This window comes from Trichomonas vaginalis, chromosome II (genome assembly GCF_026262505.1).
Source record: "Trichomonas vaginalis G3 chromosome II, whole genome shotgun sequence".
Lineage (NCBI taxonomy): Eukaryota > Parabasalia > Trichomonadida > Trichomonadidae > Trichomonas > Trichomonas vaginalis.
Genome location: NC_067204.1, coordinates 5437753 through 5454998, shown reverse-complemented (window position 1 = coordinate 5454998; position 17246 = coordinate 5437753). Strand labels below are relative to the sequence as shown.

The 17246-nt window shown below is 34.0% G+C and overlaps 15 protein-coding genes and 1 pseudogene across 16 annotated transcripts, besides 1 other annotated feature; 9 read left to right on the top strand and 7 right to left on the bottom strand.

Annotated features, from left to right (window-relative positions):
* Positions 1-71: 71 nt before the first annotated feature.
* Positions 72-560, bottom strand: TVAGG3_0490910 (uncharacterized protein; the record flags this gene model as incomplete). Its single annotated transcript, XM_001318004.1, has 1 exon — positions 72-560. The coding sequence occupies one exon, from the start codon at positions 558-560 to the stop codon at positions 72-74; it is 489 nt and encodes a 162-aa protein (XP_001318039.1).
* A 706-nt stretch (positions 561-1266) lies between these two features.
* Positions 1267-3297, bottom strand: TVAGG3_0490900 (Ankyrin repeat family; the record flags this gene model as incomplete). The annotated part of the gene is made up of 1 exon (XM_001318003.1): positions 1267-3297. One exon carries the CDS (start codon positions 3295-3297, stop codon positions 1267-1269), a length of 2031 nt encoding a protein of 676 aa, XP_001318038.1.
* Positions 3298-4050: 753 nt separating this feature from the next.
* TVAGG3_0490890 (phage tail repeat-like family) lies at positions 4051-4869 on the top strand (the record flags this gene model as incomplete). The annotated part of the gene is made up of 1 exon (XM_051236186.1): positions 4051-4869. One exon carries the CDS (start codon positions 4051-4053, stop codon positions 4867-4869), a length of 819 nt encoding a protein of 272 aa, XP_051094010.1.
* A 139-nt stretch (positions 4870-5008) lies between these two features.
* Positions 5009-5371, top strand: TVAGG3_0490880 (uncharacterized protein; the record flags this gene model as incomplete). Its single annotated transcript, XM_001318002.1, has 1 exon — positions 5009-5371. One exon carries the CDS (start codon positions 5009-5011, stop codon positions 5369-5371), a length of 363 nt encoding a protein of 120 aa, XP_001318037.1.
* An 18-nt stretch (positions 5372-5389) lies between these two features.
* TVAGG3_0490870 (serine threonine-protein phosphatase family) lies at positions 5390-5623 on the top strand (the record flags this gene model as incomplete). Its single annotated transcript, XM_001318001.1, has 1 exon — positions 5390-5623. The coding sequence occupies one exon, from the start codon at positions 5390-5392 to the stop codon at positions 5621-5623; it is 234 nt and encodes a 77-aa protein (XP_001318036.1).
* Positions 5624-5627: 4 nt separating this feature from the next.
* Positions 5628-6476, bottom strand: TVAGG3_0490860 (uncharacterized protein; the record flags this gene model as incomplete). Its single annotated transcript, XM_001318000.1, has 1 exon — positions 5628-6476. The coding sequence occupies one exon, from the start codon at positions 6474-6476 to the stop codon at positions 5628-5630; it is 849 nt and encodes a 282-aa protein (XP_001318035.1).
* Positions 6477-6926: 450 nt separating this feature from the next.
* Positions 6927-17246: part of a mobile genetic element that runs on past the window's edge.
* On the top strand, positions 9688-9843 carry TVAGG3_0490850 (uncharacterized protein; the record flags this gene model as incomplete). The annotated part of the gene is made up of 1 exon (XM_051236185.1): positions 9688-9843. The coding sequence occupies one exon, from the start codon at positions 9688-9690 to the stop codon at positions 9841-9843; it is 156 nt and encodes a 51-aa protein (XP_051094009.1).
* TVAGG3_0490840 (phage tail repeat-like family) lies at positions 9863-10447 on the top strand (the record flags this gene model as incomplete). The annotated part of the gene is made up of 1 exon (XM_051236184.1): positions 9863-10447. One exon carries the CDS (start codon positions 9863-9865, stop codon positions 10445-10447), a length of 585 nt encoding a protein of 194 aa, XP_051094008.1.
* Positions 10498-11082, top strand: TVAGG3_0490830 (His-Me finger endonucleases family; the record flags this gene model as incomplete). The annotated part of the gene is made up of 1 exon (XM_051236183.1): positions 10498-11082. The coding sequence occupies one exon, from the start codon at positions 10498-10500 to the stop codon at positions 11080-11082; it is 585 nt and encodes a 194-aa protein (XP_051094007.1).
* Positions 11570-12163, bottom strand: TVAGG3_0490820 (uncharacterized protein; the record flags this gene model as incomplete). Its single annotated transcript, XM_051236182.1, has 1 exon — positions 11570-12163. One exon carries the CDS (start codon positions 12161-12163, stop codon positions 11570-11572), a length of 594 nt encoding a protein of 197 aa, XP_051094006.1.
* TVAGG3_0490810 (uncharacterized protein) lies at positions 12187-12471 on the bottom strand (the record flags this gene model as incomplete). Its single annotated transcript, XM_051236181.1, has 1 exon — positions 12187-12471. The coding sequence occupies one exon, from the start codon at positions 12469-12471 to the stop codon at positions 12187-12189; it is 285 nt and encodes a 94-aa protein (XP_051094005.1).
* TVAGG3_0490800 (uncharacterized protein) lies at positions 12498-12863 on the bottom strand (the record flags this gene model as incomplete). The annotated part of the gene is made up of 1 exon (XM_051236180.1): positions 12498-12863. One exon carries the CDS (start codon positions 12861-12863, stop codon positions 12498-12500), a length of 366 nt encoding a protein of 121 aa, XP_051094004.1.
* Positions 13258-13854, top strand: TVAGG3_0490790 (uncharacterized protein; the record flags this gene model as incomplete). The annotated part of the gene is made up of 1 exon (XM_001317999.1): positions 13258-13854. One exon carries the CDS (start codon positions 13258-13260, stop codon positions 13852-13854), a length of 597 nt encoding a protein of 198 aa, XP_001318034.1.
* On the bottom strand, positions 13883-14083 carry TVAGG3_0490780 (uncharacterized protein; the record flags this gene model as incomplete). The annotated part of the gene is made up of 1 exon (XM_051236179.1): positions 13883-14083. The coding sequence occupies one exon, from the start codon at positions 14081-14083 to the stop codon at positions 13883-13885; it is 201 nt and encodes a 66-aa protein (XP_051094003.1).
* Positions 14912-15778, top strand: TVAGG3_0490770 (annotated as a pseudogene). Its single transcript has one exon. A coding segment is annotated over exon 1 (867 nt).
* Positions 16507-17118, top strand: TVAGG3_0490760 (organellar and viral DNA polymerase type B; the record flags this gene model as incomplete). The annotated part of the gene is made up of 1 exon (XM_001317997.2): positions 16507-17118. The coding sequence occupies one exon, from the start codon at positions 16507-16509 to the stop codon at positions 17116-17118; it is 612 nt and encodes a 203-aa protein (XP_001318032.2).

Here is a 17246-nt window from a genome sequence, read left to right as displayed (position 1 = left end):
GCATATGAGAAAATTTAATCTGTATATATTGATTTATTAGAAAAATATTTATTATCTGTACATAAAATTATTTACATTGTTATGATAATGTATAGAAATGCATGAGAAACTGGTAAATTCATGCAAGATTTGAGAGTTTTACAATAATCGATAAAATTCGAACTGTATGGTTGAAAACCAAAAGGTACTGGTAGTTCAAATGGACTTAAGCCAAAATTCAATGTAATATTATCTTGATAAGGGTAAGTTCTTGGTTGGGCTTCACTTACATAAGCATTCCATTTATAAGGTTGGTTTTTAAGAACATTGAACTGATATCTTCGGATTTCTTTGGCAGATTGGACAAAAAACAAATTTGAATCTATATCAATTCCAATTCCATACGTTTGATTCTCTTTAAAAGATGTGGCATTCATAGATCCATATTCGGCGACTTCAGATGAGTAGATGTACGGCGGATAAAAAATTACCCCATCGCCTGAGTTATTATAATAGTATTTGTAAGAGAAGTATGAGATACCTTCGAAATTACCAGGAATGGCAGAGCCTGCTGTGAACATGAAATGACCGCCATTATGATGGACTTCGAAATACCATCTGCCATGATTAACTTGTTTTTTCGAGTAAACTACATTTTTGCTATTAAATATGCATGTAAGCCCATCGCAAGTGGCACCATATATATCTATCAGGTAAGGTTTTTTAAATAACCTTTTACATGAAAAGTGACTTCATATCAACTATATTTGATTATCTTTCTTTGGAATATAAATTGCATTCATACGAATATATATACTTTCTTGTCATCAATTGATTTGTAGTTGATAAACTTAGCAGAAGACAACTTTTTTTGCATTTCATTGTTAATATATGCTATTATGTTTTTTATTTTCTCTGTTTACAATACGTCATATAATCTTACATATTGGGTTTAACTGTGATTGATTGTTTTTCTTTCAATAAATGTGCATTAAAAGTTTTATATTTGAATTATTTTATAATTCATTATTTGTCAAATTAACTTTTGACGTGAAAATTTTAATCTTTCTTTGCAGTTGTTTTGTATTGAATAGTCAATTGCTGTTTTACAAAAGTAATTCGATTGATTAAGATCGATTTGATGATAAGTAGAATATTGCGGGTCTTGTCCATACTGAGGTCAGAATTTTTTGATATATACTTCTCATAGTCTATCTACCAATTGCTACTCTAGATCATAGAAAAAAATGTACAATTGTAAAAAAAATATTTATTTATTTATTTTTTTTAATTCTTTCCCAAAAAAGAAGAGATGAATCTGTTGAAGGAAGAATATTTTATTGCACCGTGTGAAATAAGAAATTCTTCCATTTCTTTACGATTCTTATCAACTGCATAATTAAGAGCGGTTTTTCCCTCTCCATCTTTCTCGTTGATATTCGCACCGTGAGAAATAAGGAGTTCAGCTGTTTCTTTACTGTTTTCCGAGGCTGCATAATGAAGAGCGGTTTTTCCATTATTATCTTTTTCGTTGATATTCGCTCCGTGAGAAATAAAGAGTTCTGCTGTTTCTTTATTGTTTTTCAATGCTGCATAATGAAGAGCGGTTTTTCCTTCTCCATTTTTCACGTTGATATTCGCACCGTGGGAAATAAGGAGTTCAGCTGTTTCTTTACTGTTTTTCGTTGCTGCATAATGAAGAGATGTTTGTCCGTATTTATCTTTTTCATTGATATTCGCGCCATGCGAAATAAGATGTTCAGCTGTTTCTTTGAAATTGTTTTCTGTTGCATAGTGAAGAGCGGTTTTTCCATATTTATTTTTTTCATTGACATTTGCACCGTGTGAAATAAGAAGATTGTATGTTTCTTTATTGTTTTTCAATATTGCATGATGAAGAGCGGTTCTTTCATATTTGTCTTTTTCATTGATATTCGCATCGTGCGAAATAAGAAGTTCAGCTGTTTCATAACAATTGTATTCTGCTGTATAATGAAGAGCGGTTTCCCCATTATTATCTTTTTCATTGATATTTGCGCCATGTGAAATAAGAAGTTCAGTTGTTTCATTATTGTTTTCCAATGCTGCATAATGAAGAGCGATTTTTCCTTGTCCATCTTTTTCATTGATGTTTGCACCATGAGAAATAAGAAATTCGGCTGTTTCTTTGGGACAATTATTACATGCTGCGCAATGAAGAGGGGTTTTTCCTTTATTATCTTTTTCATTGATATTAGCACCATGCGAAATAAGAAGTTCGGCTATTTCCTTACTATTCTTTTCTGATGCACTATGAAGAGCAGTTCCCAGATCAGTATCTCTTTCGGAGATGTTTGCACCATGTGAAATAAGAAACTCGAGCATTTCGGTATTATTATTGCGTACAGCATGATGAAGAGCAGTATGTTCAAATTCATCTTTTTCATTGATATTTCCACCATGAGAAAGAAAATATTCAGCAAGTGAAGGAACATTGAACATTGCAGAATAAATAAAACATTCGTTGGATGCATGTGTTTGATCGAAATAAACTAAAAATGCTTCAAGATTTTTGTGTATTCCGCAAACTTGTAAATTGATCTTTTCATTATATTCATTCATCAAGAATGCAACAAAATCAATGTTGTGTGAAATAATTGCATATTCCATGCAATATTCATTTGGTTTTTGATATTTCAAACATTCACTCATGATCTCTGGATTTCCTCCTAAAAATGAAAAAACAAGACATATTTCAGTTATTTTTGAGTCAAATTTTGTTCTTAAGAATTTGAAACAATCAACTGCTCCATAGTAACAGCATAATTCAAGCAATGTATATCCTTCAGAAAAATAGAGATGTGGATATAATTTGCTAATAAGAATTTGATCTTTATCAAATCCTTCTCTTTCTGTGAATGAAATAAATTTTTCTTTTTCATTATACATAATAGCTTTGTGAATTGTATTTTCTGCTTGAATATCGACATTTCCTGGATTAAATTTTGCAAAATTAGTTGACTTGTTTAATTTAATTCCATACTCTTTGTAAAACAAGAAGTTTGAAATAGGGTTAACATTGCTAATATCTTTGACTTGATATTCATCAGAGATGAGTTTGGCAAGAGTTAAATACGACTTTGTATAGCGATTATTATATGGGATCATATCTAAAATATCTCTGATAATGTTTTGAGGAAGATGTTTCTTTGATTCAATCATTTCTGTCTTAATCATTTGGTAAATCGAGTTTAAATCTTCTTCTTTTTTTCGTTTTAAGCTAATACAATGCAGTGTATGCATCGATGTGGTATTTGTAGATACTGCGTAAATCGCCATATTTATTTTGTTGAATGTTTTGATCAGACATCAAAAAATTTAAATATATATGTGAATTCTACAATTAAAAATATCTTTAAAATTCAATAGAAGATAAAAATTATGTGCAAAATTTGTGGAAAACACTGATCTCAAAGATTTCGGATTGAATTTATGAAATTTGATTAATTCTAAATATATGAAATGTCATGACAACAAATGTAATGTTGAAGCTATAAAAAAAGGCAATACCAAAATATCCCATGTCATTTGCATTTGGTTAGCTAGGTTGTTGTTTATTTTCCTGCACAATAAATTATATGTTTAATAAAGTGATTATTCAAATGAGTTACTCGTAGAAAAAAGCAGAATTTATTCAAATAGAAGTGTATCAACTCTCACCAACATATCTAAGCTAAATTTGTTTCAATTATTAATGTCTATCAATAGGAGACTATAATAATGGAGTTTTACCTATATATTGCCTCATTATTTTCTGGATCATTTGATCAAATTTCCCTTAATACTTTTACTTTTGCCTATTTATATATTAGATAATGCATGAAAATCAATAGAAAAGGATATGTATGACTTTGATCATTTATATTTGATATTTCGTGAAACGAATAGCAATTCTTCAAAATTTTGATTGTAACAATAAAAAAAAAAAAAAAAAAAAAAAAGGTAGTGGGGCTTCCAGGCACTTCGTGCCCTCTAGCCCCCCGTCACTTTTCTGTAGCTTTTCAGGGAAAAAACATTTTTATTGTATATAAAATGAATTTTACAAAACCACCGTTACCCTTCTTTGGAAATAAGAGTAGATGTAAAGATATTCTATTGAGAGAACTTAAGAAACTACCGAATGGTCTAACATTTGTAGACTTGTTCGGTGGAAGTTTCTATATATCTCATTTGTGCCATACAATATTTCCTGACTCAAAGATTATATGCAATGACTTCGACAACTATATGAACCGTCTCAAACATATACCAGACACAAACAATATATTGAAAGCGTTAAAAGAAAAGATACCTATAGGTAAGATGGAACGTATACCATTAGATAAGAAAAATACTGTCAGAGAGGTTTTGAAAAAGGCAGAGTATATTGACTGGGATAGTATATCTGCTAGACTATTATATAGTGGTGCTATAAGAGTTCATGACATTGAAACACTTATGTCAAAAGTTTTATATCTTAACTATACAAATGTTTTCAAAGAGAACATAGAAAAATATATTGAGGGTATAGAGTTTGTGAGATGTCATTGGACAGAGTTGTATGAAAAATATAAAGACAAGGAAAATGTTTTCTTTATAGTGGACCCGCCGTTCTATAACACATGGGATTTTCAATACCAAGTAGACTGGACTTTGAGAGACTCTTTAGAAACTTTAGACGTTTTACATAACCATCCATGCTTTTACTTTACATCCGATAAAAGTGGTTTGGAAAGTGTCATGAGATGGTTAGAGGACATACATGACTATGAGTTTAGATACGATAAGATAGAATATGAGAGAGGTCCTATAAACTGGAGAAAGTGTCACAACAAAGAAATTTTATTGGTAAGTAAATGTGGTTTGAAATAGGACTACTTGTTTTAGGTTTTTTCCATTGTGTCATTTACTTATTTGACGTGGCAGAAAGATATAGAGAATATGAAGATGAACCAATGCCTGCAAATGTCCAGCATATGTACTCGTAAGAGATATTTTTATCTAATATTAAATGGACGCACAGAACTTAGCGAATGCACAGCAACCTGGACAACCAAACCCAGAGAATATTCCAAATGAAGTTAGAATACAAACTGCAATGGCAAACTATGGTCAAGTGCCAACAGATGTACAAATGCAAACTGCCATGTCAAATGACGCTGCGTTAGGTTTGCCACCATGGTATGCAAATATGAGATGGAAAGAGTTTTATACAAACCCTGAAGTGGGATATAAACAACTCTATGCAGATGACGCGAACACAGGAGTTGACCCAGAGTATGTTTTCTACCAGAGGAGAAATAGAATGTATGAGCTCCAGTTAAAGAATGCTATGGAACTCAGAAGGAAACGTAAGAGACTAGGTGGACATTAGATTTTTACATATAGTAAAATGGGTTTCTTTGGAAGAATAGGAAACTTCTTTCGAAATGTTGGAAGAGGTATATGGAATGGAATAAAATCTGTCGGAAGAGGAATTTGGAACGGAGTCAAAAATATTGGCAAAAGAGTAGGTCAGTTCGTTGGTATTATACCTAAAGACCCTGAACCAGAAGAACAAGCTCCTGTAATACAACAGCCTGAACCTGCACCACAGTCAAGTTGGCAACCACAACCGGTATATTAAAAAGTTATATTTTTACCGTTCGATAGTAGTTGTATATGAAACTAAGTTCTAAGTAAAACGCGTGGTATAATGGAATTATTCTCTTTCTTCCATCTGTAGTAAACCATACTTGAAAGTCTGAAATACTTCCACTTGGTGGTTCGTATAGCTTTGTAGGTTTTTCGTAAAAGTCATTTGCCAAGCATAAAAAAGAGTTTTGTGCACCAGAAAATGAAGCATGAACTATAATAGCGTCAGAGTCGAAAACATTTTCATATGTTCCATTAGGGTTTGAGACTTCATAATAGTCCGGGTGTACTGGATACCATGCAGACTGATTTAACATCCTCAAAAATCTATGCCATGCCAAGTTGTTATATTTTGTAGAAATATAAACGTTTTCTCCAAGGTCTTCTATTTTATTGAATTTAACAGTTGCATTTTTCCTGTCATATATAATATCGAGATGGTACTCTCCTTCGTCAATGTTATACTGGTTTGCATATTCGATATAGATGTCGTTTATTTTTTCTTGAAAAGCTTGAAGAGTTGTTTCTAAGTTTACAAGCAAATTCACTTGTAAAAGTTTTCCCTGTTCAAATTTCTCATACGTACGTTTTTCTTTGTTATAGTATCGAACTTCAAAAGCGACCGTAAATGGGAAACCATGTATGGCTTCTGAAATGAACTTCATTCTACGAAAGCCAATAGCTTTTGTGACGGATGGGTCTCTTAACCATCTTAACGGGTAGTCAAAACGATAGCCTTCATGCTTTACGGTCTCTGTCTCAAACTTTTGACCTACGTTAGTAAAAAGTTCATCTAATGGTTTAGTTGTAGCAACTCTTGAATTTTCTTTTTCTATTGAAAGCATATTTTATCTAGAATAAAAATGTCGAAAGAAACAGCATCTATGAGAGAAATACAACACAACCGACAACTCATTTTGCAAGCTCTAAATAAGAACACAACAAACTTTTCAAACTATTCTAAGATATCTGAGTCATTGAAAGAAGGAAACTTAAAACTGACATTAAACCCAATGACAGACGAGTTTCTGTTTCAAGACAGTAAGAACCATACTGTCTGTATAAATCCAACAAAAGGAACTTTAAACGAGAAACCTATATCTGAACTTCTTTTGAAAGCAGATGTTGGCAACAAAGCTGACAAAGAATATGTCATTGAAAAAGTTCAAGAAGAACATGACAGAGCAGATGCAACATATGCAACGAAAGAACATACTCATCCTGAACTAGCAGATAAAACATATGTTGACAATAAAATGTCAAGTGAAGTGACAAGAGCTGACAAAGAATATTCTAAAAAGACTCATATACATACCATTGCAAATATTACAAACTTACAAGAAACCTTAAACAGTAAAAGTGCCGTTGGACATACACATACCATTGCAAATATTACAAACTTACAAGAAACCTTAAACAGGAAAAGTGACGTTGGACATACACATACCATTGCAAATATTGCAAACTTACAAGAAACCTTAAACAGGAAAAGTACCGTTGGACATACACATACCATTGCAAATATTGCAAACTTACAAGAAACCTTAAACAGGAAAAGTGACGTTGGACATACACATACATCTTCTGAAATAACAGACTTAAACGTTAGCCTTGAAAATAAAGCAGATAAAACATATGTCAATGAAATATACCAAAGTTTGCTAGGAACAAAAAATATTGAAACTATTGTTGGTGACTTTTCTGTCAATGAAGAAAACAAATATTTTAGATGGCAGTTGGTACAGTCCTTAGAAAATGGTACACGGTATAAACTCATTCCGAAAAATAACAATGAAATGTATGTAAGCTATAAAAAGAACGATGGTACACAAGTTAAAGTTCCATTAGACAACAACTGTTACTTAAACATATATGGAGACGAACAAAAGAAATATTTAAGAGTTTATGAAATGGCAGATATGACATTGCCTGACCCAGCTCCAGCACCATACTATTATGACTATGGAGATGACGAAAGAACACCACATGTAGATGAACAAAAGCTAACATTATATTTAGATTTTTATAGATATAAAAGATATAATGCAATAGAAAAAACGAGAATAGTATACTATTCTACAGATGACAGAAATAAATATTATAGTCAAGACTTTACCTACCCTGAAAACATAAGATTATATTATAAAAATATTCTGACATGAACCAGAAGAAACCTGAAATAGTTGCACTATATTTTAAGTTCAAAAGAGACAATCCTATAATATCTCATATGTTTGATTTAATGAACCCAGTAGGTTCTATTTACACGTCAATGGAAGCAAGAGGTCCTCAAGCAATGTTTGGTGTTGGTGCATGGGAACAAATAGTCGACAGGTTTTTGTATTGTGCAAACTCTTCAAAGGAAACAGGTGGAAGTAAAACGATTTCAGGTGAAAACTTACCTGCACATAGTCACTACATAGATTTAAGTACATCTCAAGCAGGTTGGCATAAGCATAGATATTGGGATTGGTCAGGAATGACAAAAGGTAAAGGATATGATGTTAAAGACGACGTTAAGTTTGCTATAAATTGTTACTGGGATGACACGCAGGGAGAAGGAAACCATACACATTTCGTTTCAGGATATACGCAAACAACGGGACAGAGTAAAGACTACATGCCACCTTACATGACAGTTTACGCATGGTATAGAATTGCTTAGTCGTCATTTTCAACTTCTTTAGCATATTCGTCAGGAGTTGTCTTATATTTGTTAGGAACTGTCTTTGAAAGTATACCACCTTGAACTTTGACAAGTTTGAAACGAGGTCTGACAATAGTAGTTTTATCTTCTGCTTGCAGTGTGTACATTTTGCCATGTTTGCCTAAAACTTCATAATATTCTCTTGTATACTTTCTTCTATTTTTACGAACACGAATGCGAGTACCTGTCGAGTTCCCATTGTTGTCATAGTCAATAGTATTTTCATATGGGTCGCGTTTAGGTATTTCTATTTTTACTTTGTCGCCTTTCTTAAGTTTGAAGCCTGGCATTCTTTCTTGTTTGTCTCTTTTGACTAAACTATTAAATATATAGTCTTTCTCTAAGTCAGGGTTGTTTTTCATTTCTTCGGGGGAGTGGTTTCCCAAACCTTTTTGTTTACGGCTATTGTAAATATTTAAAACTTGTCTCATCTTTGCCATGGAGAAGTGTCTATATTTGTCGTCATATGACATTTCATTTGCTTCACCACCTTGTGGTTGGTTTAAGTCTCTTAAGATTTTTATACAACTGTCAATGACACCAAGAGCAGAATGGTTTTGGTCGACAATGAAATATTGGTTTACATTTTTTGAACGCAGATAGTTTTTAATATCGTCTGATTTGAAAGAACTTTCACAGTCAGATGTCAGTTTTGTTGGATGGTATTTGTCAACGAATATTGTCAAAGCAGTTTTCACATCTAAAATATTTTTGGACCATAATGGTATGGCTTCACAGTATCTTGTGTTTTGACCGACAAATATTAGCCAGTATGGTGGTCCATCTTCTCTATACCTCGGAATGTTTTCCAAGATATCCATAAACCAAGCATTTGGTGTTGAACTAAAGATTTTTACCATGAGTGCTTTCTTTGTTGCCTTAGAAACATAGGGGTCCTTGTTTGGATTCGTCATTTTTACCCTGTAAGAAATGGGTTTATTTGGCGCATTAGCAGGAGTTGCATCCAGATTTTTGCCCGCAGTGGGAACAATAGCCAGAGGTGCATTTGGAATTGGAAGGAAGATTTTGAGTACATTAGGTATACTGAAAGAGAAAGCACAACCTATTATACAAACTGTACAGAAAGGTTGGGAGGTAGCACGAGATGCAGCAAATCTTATTCCAAATCCTGAAACAAGAGGAAAAGTTCAAATGGATGGACAATGTAGGAAGAGAAGCAGGAAACTACTATAACAAAGCAAATGACTACTATAACCAAGCAGGACACTATATGGACCAAGGTGAAAGATTCTTTAACAGAGGATATAACCATGCACAACAGTGGGTAAACAACAACCAACCTCAACCGCCTCAAACGTGGGGAATGTAAATTTTTTTACTGAGATGAAATGAACAATACAGCATTGAGACAAATGGGTTCAAGATGGATTTGTCGACTTCCAGCAGTTACACAACCACGTGTTTGTCAAGTCCTCCCTATACCTCAGGAAGTTTTAGACCGACTTAAAAAACCTAAACAACCAGTTGAAAACAAAACAAACTAAAATTTTTTACTGAGATGAAATGACCGAAGAAGTTGAAACGGTAGATTTGACACCACAAACAAAAAGTTCAGAACCATTGTCAAAACCCGTCAAAGAACTTACAGATGAAGAGAAAAATTCAATAATAGAAAGTGCCAGGTCTGGAAATACAAACCCTAACTACAAAGTCACTTTTCATAGAAATGGAACGGCTAGTATCTCAAAAAAGAAACAGACTCTCACAAATAAAATATTGAAGTCTGAAGGAGCTTTCGAGACAACAGATGGAAAAGTTTACTTCACCGATCAACAGTTCATTATAGAACATCTCATTGACTTAGAGTCGAAATATTCTAAACTTTACAACAAACACAAAAAGTTGAAAGGAAAACAAAAACAAATGGCATATGATATTTATGAAGATGTTGACGACACAACTGTTCCTGCAGGTGGGGTAAAACCCGAGGAACCGAAAAGTGACGAAAAACCGATAGAAGAAGGTGAGCCAAAAACTGAAGATAAACCAAAACCAAAGTTTAGTTTCCAAACTAAACCAAGTCAACCTTCATTAGCTGGTATGGGTTGGCGTCAAAGACTTATGGTAGCAGGAGGTTATGTAAAGTAAAAGGAAAACAGTATATTTTTCAAAAAAATATTTTTTTTATTTTATTTGAAATGTACGCTGGGTTTGTTGGAACAGACCGTTGGGAAACTTGTTTGTTAGATGAGAAATATGAAATTCACTGTTGTGAGTCATTTGAAGTCAGAAACAAAAAGACAAAAAGAGTTTTAAGCGAATGGGAGCAAAATGACGGATATGCTAGGATGAGGATTGGTGGAAAACACTATTTTAAACATGTTGTCATTGCAACTCATTTTATACCGAATCCTAACAATCTACCTTTTGTAGACCACATAAACCATATAAGAAACGACAATAGACTTGAAAACTTACGCTGGGTCACTTGTTCTGAAAACAGTAAGAACATAGGCAAATTTAGAGATATTGTATTCGAATTTGTCGACGAACTAGAAGATGAAGCAATTGAAATTACAGACTATGGTAAGCATACGTTTGAGTTTTACTACTATAGCGAAGAACAGGACTCTTTCTACCTTTATACCGGCGTAAACTATAGAAAATTACAAGTATGTTTTACTAAGGCGGGCTATGCTTATGTAAACACTAGAGATACAGATGGAAAACACGTTCATATATTTCTCAACAAATTCAAGAAGCTATATGGCATACCATTTTAAAACGTTTTTAAAACAGTATATTTTTATTTTATTTGAAATGCTTCAGGTTGAAAAACAAAGAACAAAAGCAGCAGATACAAAACCGTTAGACTATATCTTTACAAACGCTGGCAGGACTATTTCAGATGAAGAAATTTCATCCCGAATTGTCTTTCATATACAACTACGGAAAAGTGCTGAAAAAGTATTGAAAAATATATTTTAGGGTAGATGGTTAGATCTAACCTCATTTCTAACCTCTTTTCTACCATCGTAGAAAACACACAAAACTCTTGAATTTTGTTGCTGAATTCAATAAAAATATATTTTAGGGTAGATGGTTAGATCTAACCTCATTTCTAACCTCTTTTCTACCATCGTAGAAAACACACAAAACTCTTGAATTCTGAGTAAAATTCTGAGTAAAATGACATATGGAACACATACTTTTTTCAGTAAGGACATATGGGGTAGAAATGAGGGTAGAAAACAGGTTAGATCTAACCTTCTACCCTAAAATATATTTTGGGTCATTTACACTCATTGACGAAGAAGTCTCGACAAAACATATACGAAGAAGTTTATTTCCTGTGTTGTTGTCTCTTCCGATAAAAGTTTCGAACATGAGAACCAAAAAACGTTTTTTGAGATTGCGGAAGAGTTCAGGCAAACGTTCATATTCCGGATATGTTGGGAGCAGTTCAAAACATCTGAGCTGACTTTCGGACAAAATTGGGACAATGTCAGAAAATTCATCTTTGGTCGGACTGCTTGAAGGTAAGTCCCTTACATGTAAGTAGCTCTGGTAAAGTCTTCTCATTTCTGCTAACTTTTGGAGTATAGCTTCGTAGTTTAGAAGTTTTAATTTTAAATGTCTTATTCCACTCTTGACATCTAAACGGTAACTATCCATGAGGTCAAGAGTAGCTTTGGTAGCTTTAAGTGGAGCTATCTGTTCCTTGACTTGTGCAATTTTGGTTGCAATTGTGGTTTGAGCTCCTTCAAGTTCGCCGTCTATGTCGTTCTCAACACCTTCAACCATAGCTTGAAACTCTTCATCGGTCCATTGAGATTGGTGTGGGACGAATTTAACTTGCTTCATTCAAAAAAATGAAAAAAATGTTTTTACTCAAAGCGTGCCATGTATATGGCTATAAGAAACTTACCAGAAGGCTTCTTCTTCACATGAGTCTTTGGCAACTTGAGTGTTGGTGTTGGAGTTGGCTCTGAAATTTCAATTCTCTCTCGAGCGCAACAACAGATGTCAGAATAACATTCCCCACTGTCCTTCTTGCCACCATAAATTGTGTATTGACCGAACTTGCATTTGCAGGAAGACCGGTCAATACAAGGTTCACAGTTGAAATAGTTGTACACAAACCTGTTGAGTACGAGTGTGAGTAAAAACATAAAAAAGTGAAGTTAAAATGAGATGTTTACTGTAAAGGTACGATGTCGCCTTCTGTGTTTATGAAGAACGCCCGACCCGAGAAGTGTAAGAGTCCTCTGAGAATTTGGGCAATTCGTACAGTTGGGTTCTCTCTGTTTGGAAGTAGTATCCAAGGACGCTTGGCAAAGAACTTCAAGAGGACTTCTTTCTTCATCTCTTTTATGTCGTCGAAAGGAGTGTTTTCTGGTATTTGCAGGACAATTCCAGTGTCAATTTCAATTTTAAGCGCACTTCTTCCAGACACCCAGCCTGCAATGGTCTTGTTTGACTTCAGATGGCTCAGGTAGTTCCTAACTAGCTCATTTATCTCTATAAGGTAGATTGCCTCATCTGCTGGGTCTATGTCGGTCATTGTTTCAAGACGAGTCTTTTACTTTTTCAAGACAAGTCTTTTACTTTTTCAAGACAAGTCTTTTACTTTTTCAAGACAAGTCTTTTACTTTTTCAAGACAAGTCTTTTACTTTTTCAAGACAAGACCCGTTATTTTTCAAGAAATTTTTTGGTGTAAAGTTCTCAAATTTGAGAACAGTGGTCTTGATTTCAGACGATACCCGTACTTTTTCAAGACAAGTCTTTTACTTTTTCAAGACAAGTCTTTTACTTTTTCAAGACAAGTCTTTTACTTTTTCAAGACAAGTCTTTTACTTTTTCAAGACAAGTCTTTTATTGTTTCAAGACAAGTCTTTTATTGTTTCAAGACAAGTCTTTTATTGTTTCAAGACAAGTCTTTTATTGTTTCAAGACAATGTCCGACGTACCACCAACCGAGCCCATATCCCAACCAGAGGAACCTAAAGCACCAGCCCCTGCACCTCAGCAACCTCAGTTCCAACAAGTACCTCAGTTCCAACAAGTACCTCCGAATTACTACCAATTTCCAAATTACTACCAAATACCTCCTCAAGGCTTCCCGAACTACCCTCCTCAGCCTATGCCTTACTGCCCTAACCCTTGGATGTTCATGTCAAACCCTCCACCCCAATTCCAATTCCAATCTCAATCCAAGAGAGACCAAGAGTTCGAAGAAGGTCTGAACCGTTTACGCAAAGAGTATGCTACTGCCCCTATGGAAGACGACAGGCTTTCAGTCTCTTCCCTCAAATCGACCGATTCGACTCGTACCACAGATTCGGTTCGTGACCGTGAAGACTACCTCAAGCAGTCTGAGAGACTCTTCATCCTACAACCATTTACAGTTGGAGCTCTCAAGAACATGCGCAATTACGAAGGTCAGACACCAGCTGGAGACCGCAAAACAGACATACTCGCAAGAGCAGTCCAACTGGTCAAGACAAAGACGGAGATAGTTGACTTCATTCTTGCAGCTTGCCCATACAAGTAAAAAAATAAACAATTACGAGTTAAACTTTTTACTCTTTCTTTTCTGAGTTGTTTAGAGCTGGTTTCTCTTGTAGAAACCTTTCGTACTCTTCCATGGTCATGTAATTGCGAATTTGGTACGCAATTCCAGGTTCGTTGTTTTTGAACCTTATGTATGTAACGCTTCCATCCTCCTCAGGGAAGTAAGCTGCTAACATCTGACCAAGTTTTCTCGGTGACTCGGAGCTCATAAAAATGTCACTTTTTAAACGTTAAGTTTTTAGTCTTATTTTACCCTTTGTTTACCCTTTGTTTGTCAAGGTAGTATTGGAGTGCAATTTCTCCAAATTCTCTGTGTCGGAGTTCTTCAGCATTTTCCAAGGTGTACCTGGAGAACTCAAAGAAGTTGTCAAGAAGATACTGCCATGCTGCTCTTCTGAGTTCGTCGGTATTTTGGAAGTGTTGCACCTTCGAGTCTTCGGACATGAAAAAATGACACTTTTTCTATTAAACCGTTTTGGCATTTCTCATGAGTGAGTATAGTTCTGCTGCCGAACCATTGGAAGAGAAGAAGTACCCTTGCTGGCAAAAGACAAAAATAGTTGCCTTAGTTGTCATTGCAATTGTACTCGTAATTGAATTCATTGTACTTCTCTTCACGTACATAAAACTCAGCAATGGTATTTGCTTTAAGAAGCTACCATCTTACTAAGACTAAACACTTACATTTTTCAAGCTTGACTTTTTACAATTTGAATTTTGTTGCTGAATTCAGTAAAAATAATGTTTATGTTAGAATGTTAGATCTAACATGTTTTCTAACACGTTTTCTAACATGGTCTAAAACTCTTGAATTTTCATGAAATTTACACCAAAAATAATGTTTATGTTAGAATGTTAGATCTAACATGTTTTCTAACACGTTTTCTAACATGGTCTAAAACTCTTGAATTTTCATGAATTTTCCCGAAATAAAAAATAAAGTTGGTTTTTTTTAAAAAAATATTTTTTTTTATTTTATTGTAAGAACATGTTTAGCAACTACAGCACCAAACTCGCTAGTTATGAATCCAACATCTATGTTAGTAGAGATGAAAAGCTTCATTCCTTCTTCATATACTTTTGAAACAAAAATCCAGAAGATAAAGCAAGAACTGTTAACAAGTAATTTAGACTGTAGTGCGAAAGATGAAACAAATGAACAGTATCTTTATGAAATGCAGGACATTATTGACCATTTACCCAAATTGCCTGAAATCCAACAACAAAAACTAACCATTCCCGAATTTGACGAAATAGAAGTCAAAGCAACTGACTCAGTAGAAATAAAGAAGTTCATACGAAAGGTAAATTATGAATTCCTTGGTTTTCATTGCAACCATAAGGTTATGGACAAAGATTGCGACATGGTATATAAGAACATCTCTGACCTTTACAAATCCGAAGAATTTAAGACCTACGACAACTTTGTTTCGTTAGTTGCAAAATGTGTTTGGGAAATAAGAGATAAAGATAGTAGGGGTAAGGTATGGAACGAACAAATAAAACCCGCTATGTTCGAGATGAAGAAAAACCATTGACGCCTTGGTCATACTTGCAGGTAAGGTTTCAGAATATAACGCAAAATGAACCCGCAATGTTCAAAATGTAAAGCAGCAATGAGGAAATATAACTACTCCGTCAAAGAGATAGAACGTATGCGAAACGACTATGCAGATTTAAAGAAAGAAGCAGAAAAACCAGCAGAAGATAAAATGAACATGTTAGAATTTCTGAACAAAAACTATCCAACTGCTGACGATTTCCTATTATCTGATGTCAAGAAGAAATATAAAGAAACTTTCGGTATCGTTAAAACTTTTGACATACTGACAGAAGAAATAGAAGCTACGAAATTGTTTAGAGTCATGAACCATCGCAACATATACCATGTAAAACGCTTGTAAATAGTTATGTTAGAAAACATGTTAGAAAACATGTTAGATCTAACATTCTAACATAAAATATATTTTTGCCGAGTAAAATGACCAAATTTCATTATATAACTGTATTTTTTTGACGAAGAGAACTTTGACACTTCGTCAAAAAAATCCCTGAAATCATATCTTTTATACAAAATTCAAGAGGTGAGAAAAGAGGTTAGAAAACGTGTTAGATCTAACATGCTAACATAAAATATATTTTTGTCTGATTTACGCTCATTGACGATGAAATCATGACAAAACATATACGAAGAAGTTTATTTCCTGGACTGTTGTCAAAATGTCATGTTGTCACCATTTTCAAAAAGATGTTAGTTGACCGAGGGACCGAGGGACCTGGTGACCTGGTTCCACCTAAAATATATTTTTGCTGAAAAAAATGACCAAATTTCATGAATTTCCTCATATGTTTGCTACCCCGAGAAAAACCGTACTCGCCTAAAACACATGAAAATCGTGAAAAATTGCGAGTACGGAAAAAACCGTAGTCGCCTAAAACTCATGAAAATCGTAAAAAAACTCATGAAAACAGTGAAAAAATGCGAGTACGGAAAAAACCGTAGTCGCCTAAAACTCATGAAAATCGTAAAAAAAACTCTATGAAATCATATCTTTTATACAAGATAGAAAAAATAAAATTAACGTTAGTTTTTTTAAAATATTTTTTTTTATTTTGTATGTAAGAACAGGAAATGACAAGCACTGAGTTTGAAACAGTTAAAAAGATAGACAATGAGACCAAAGTGGTTAGAATAGGTGATTTAAACGTAAGATACTCAAAGAAATACAACAAATATTCTTTGTCAGACATTATATCACCATTTGGAAAGAAAACATGGCATTGGGTTGGAATTGCTTCAACTCAGAAAATTTTGACAAGAAATCCTGAGCTTATGATATCGGTAAGATTCTGTGGAACTACAGCATATCTCATTGACAAAAGTCTTATACCAATAGTTTTGTTATGGTTAGACCCAGTTGTTGGATATAATTTCATAACATATGGTTCATTCGATACGGAACGTTGCAGTGAAGGCTTACTTTACATCGTTCAGAAACCGAAGGACTTCAATACAAAGAGATATAAGATAGGAAGAACATATAATATAACTCAAAGATATGACAGTATAGTCAATAGAGTTAAGGTTGTGTTTGTGAATGATATGAGAGCTGCTGAAACAGAACTACTTGAAAAGTTTGAGAAAATGTATGGTGCTCCCACGAAAGGTAAAGAAACGTTTGAAGTAGATGAGATCGACAAAGCTATAAAATTATTTGACGAAGTTGCTGAAAAATACATGTAAAGCGTTTATTTTTGGTCTTTTGTGAAAGTCAGATGGCTCAGGTAGCTCTATAAGGTAAATTGTCTTGTCAAATCCTTCTGACATTCCGAGTCCTTCCTTCCAACAGGAAAAGTCCTTCCTTCCGACAG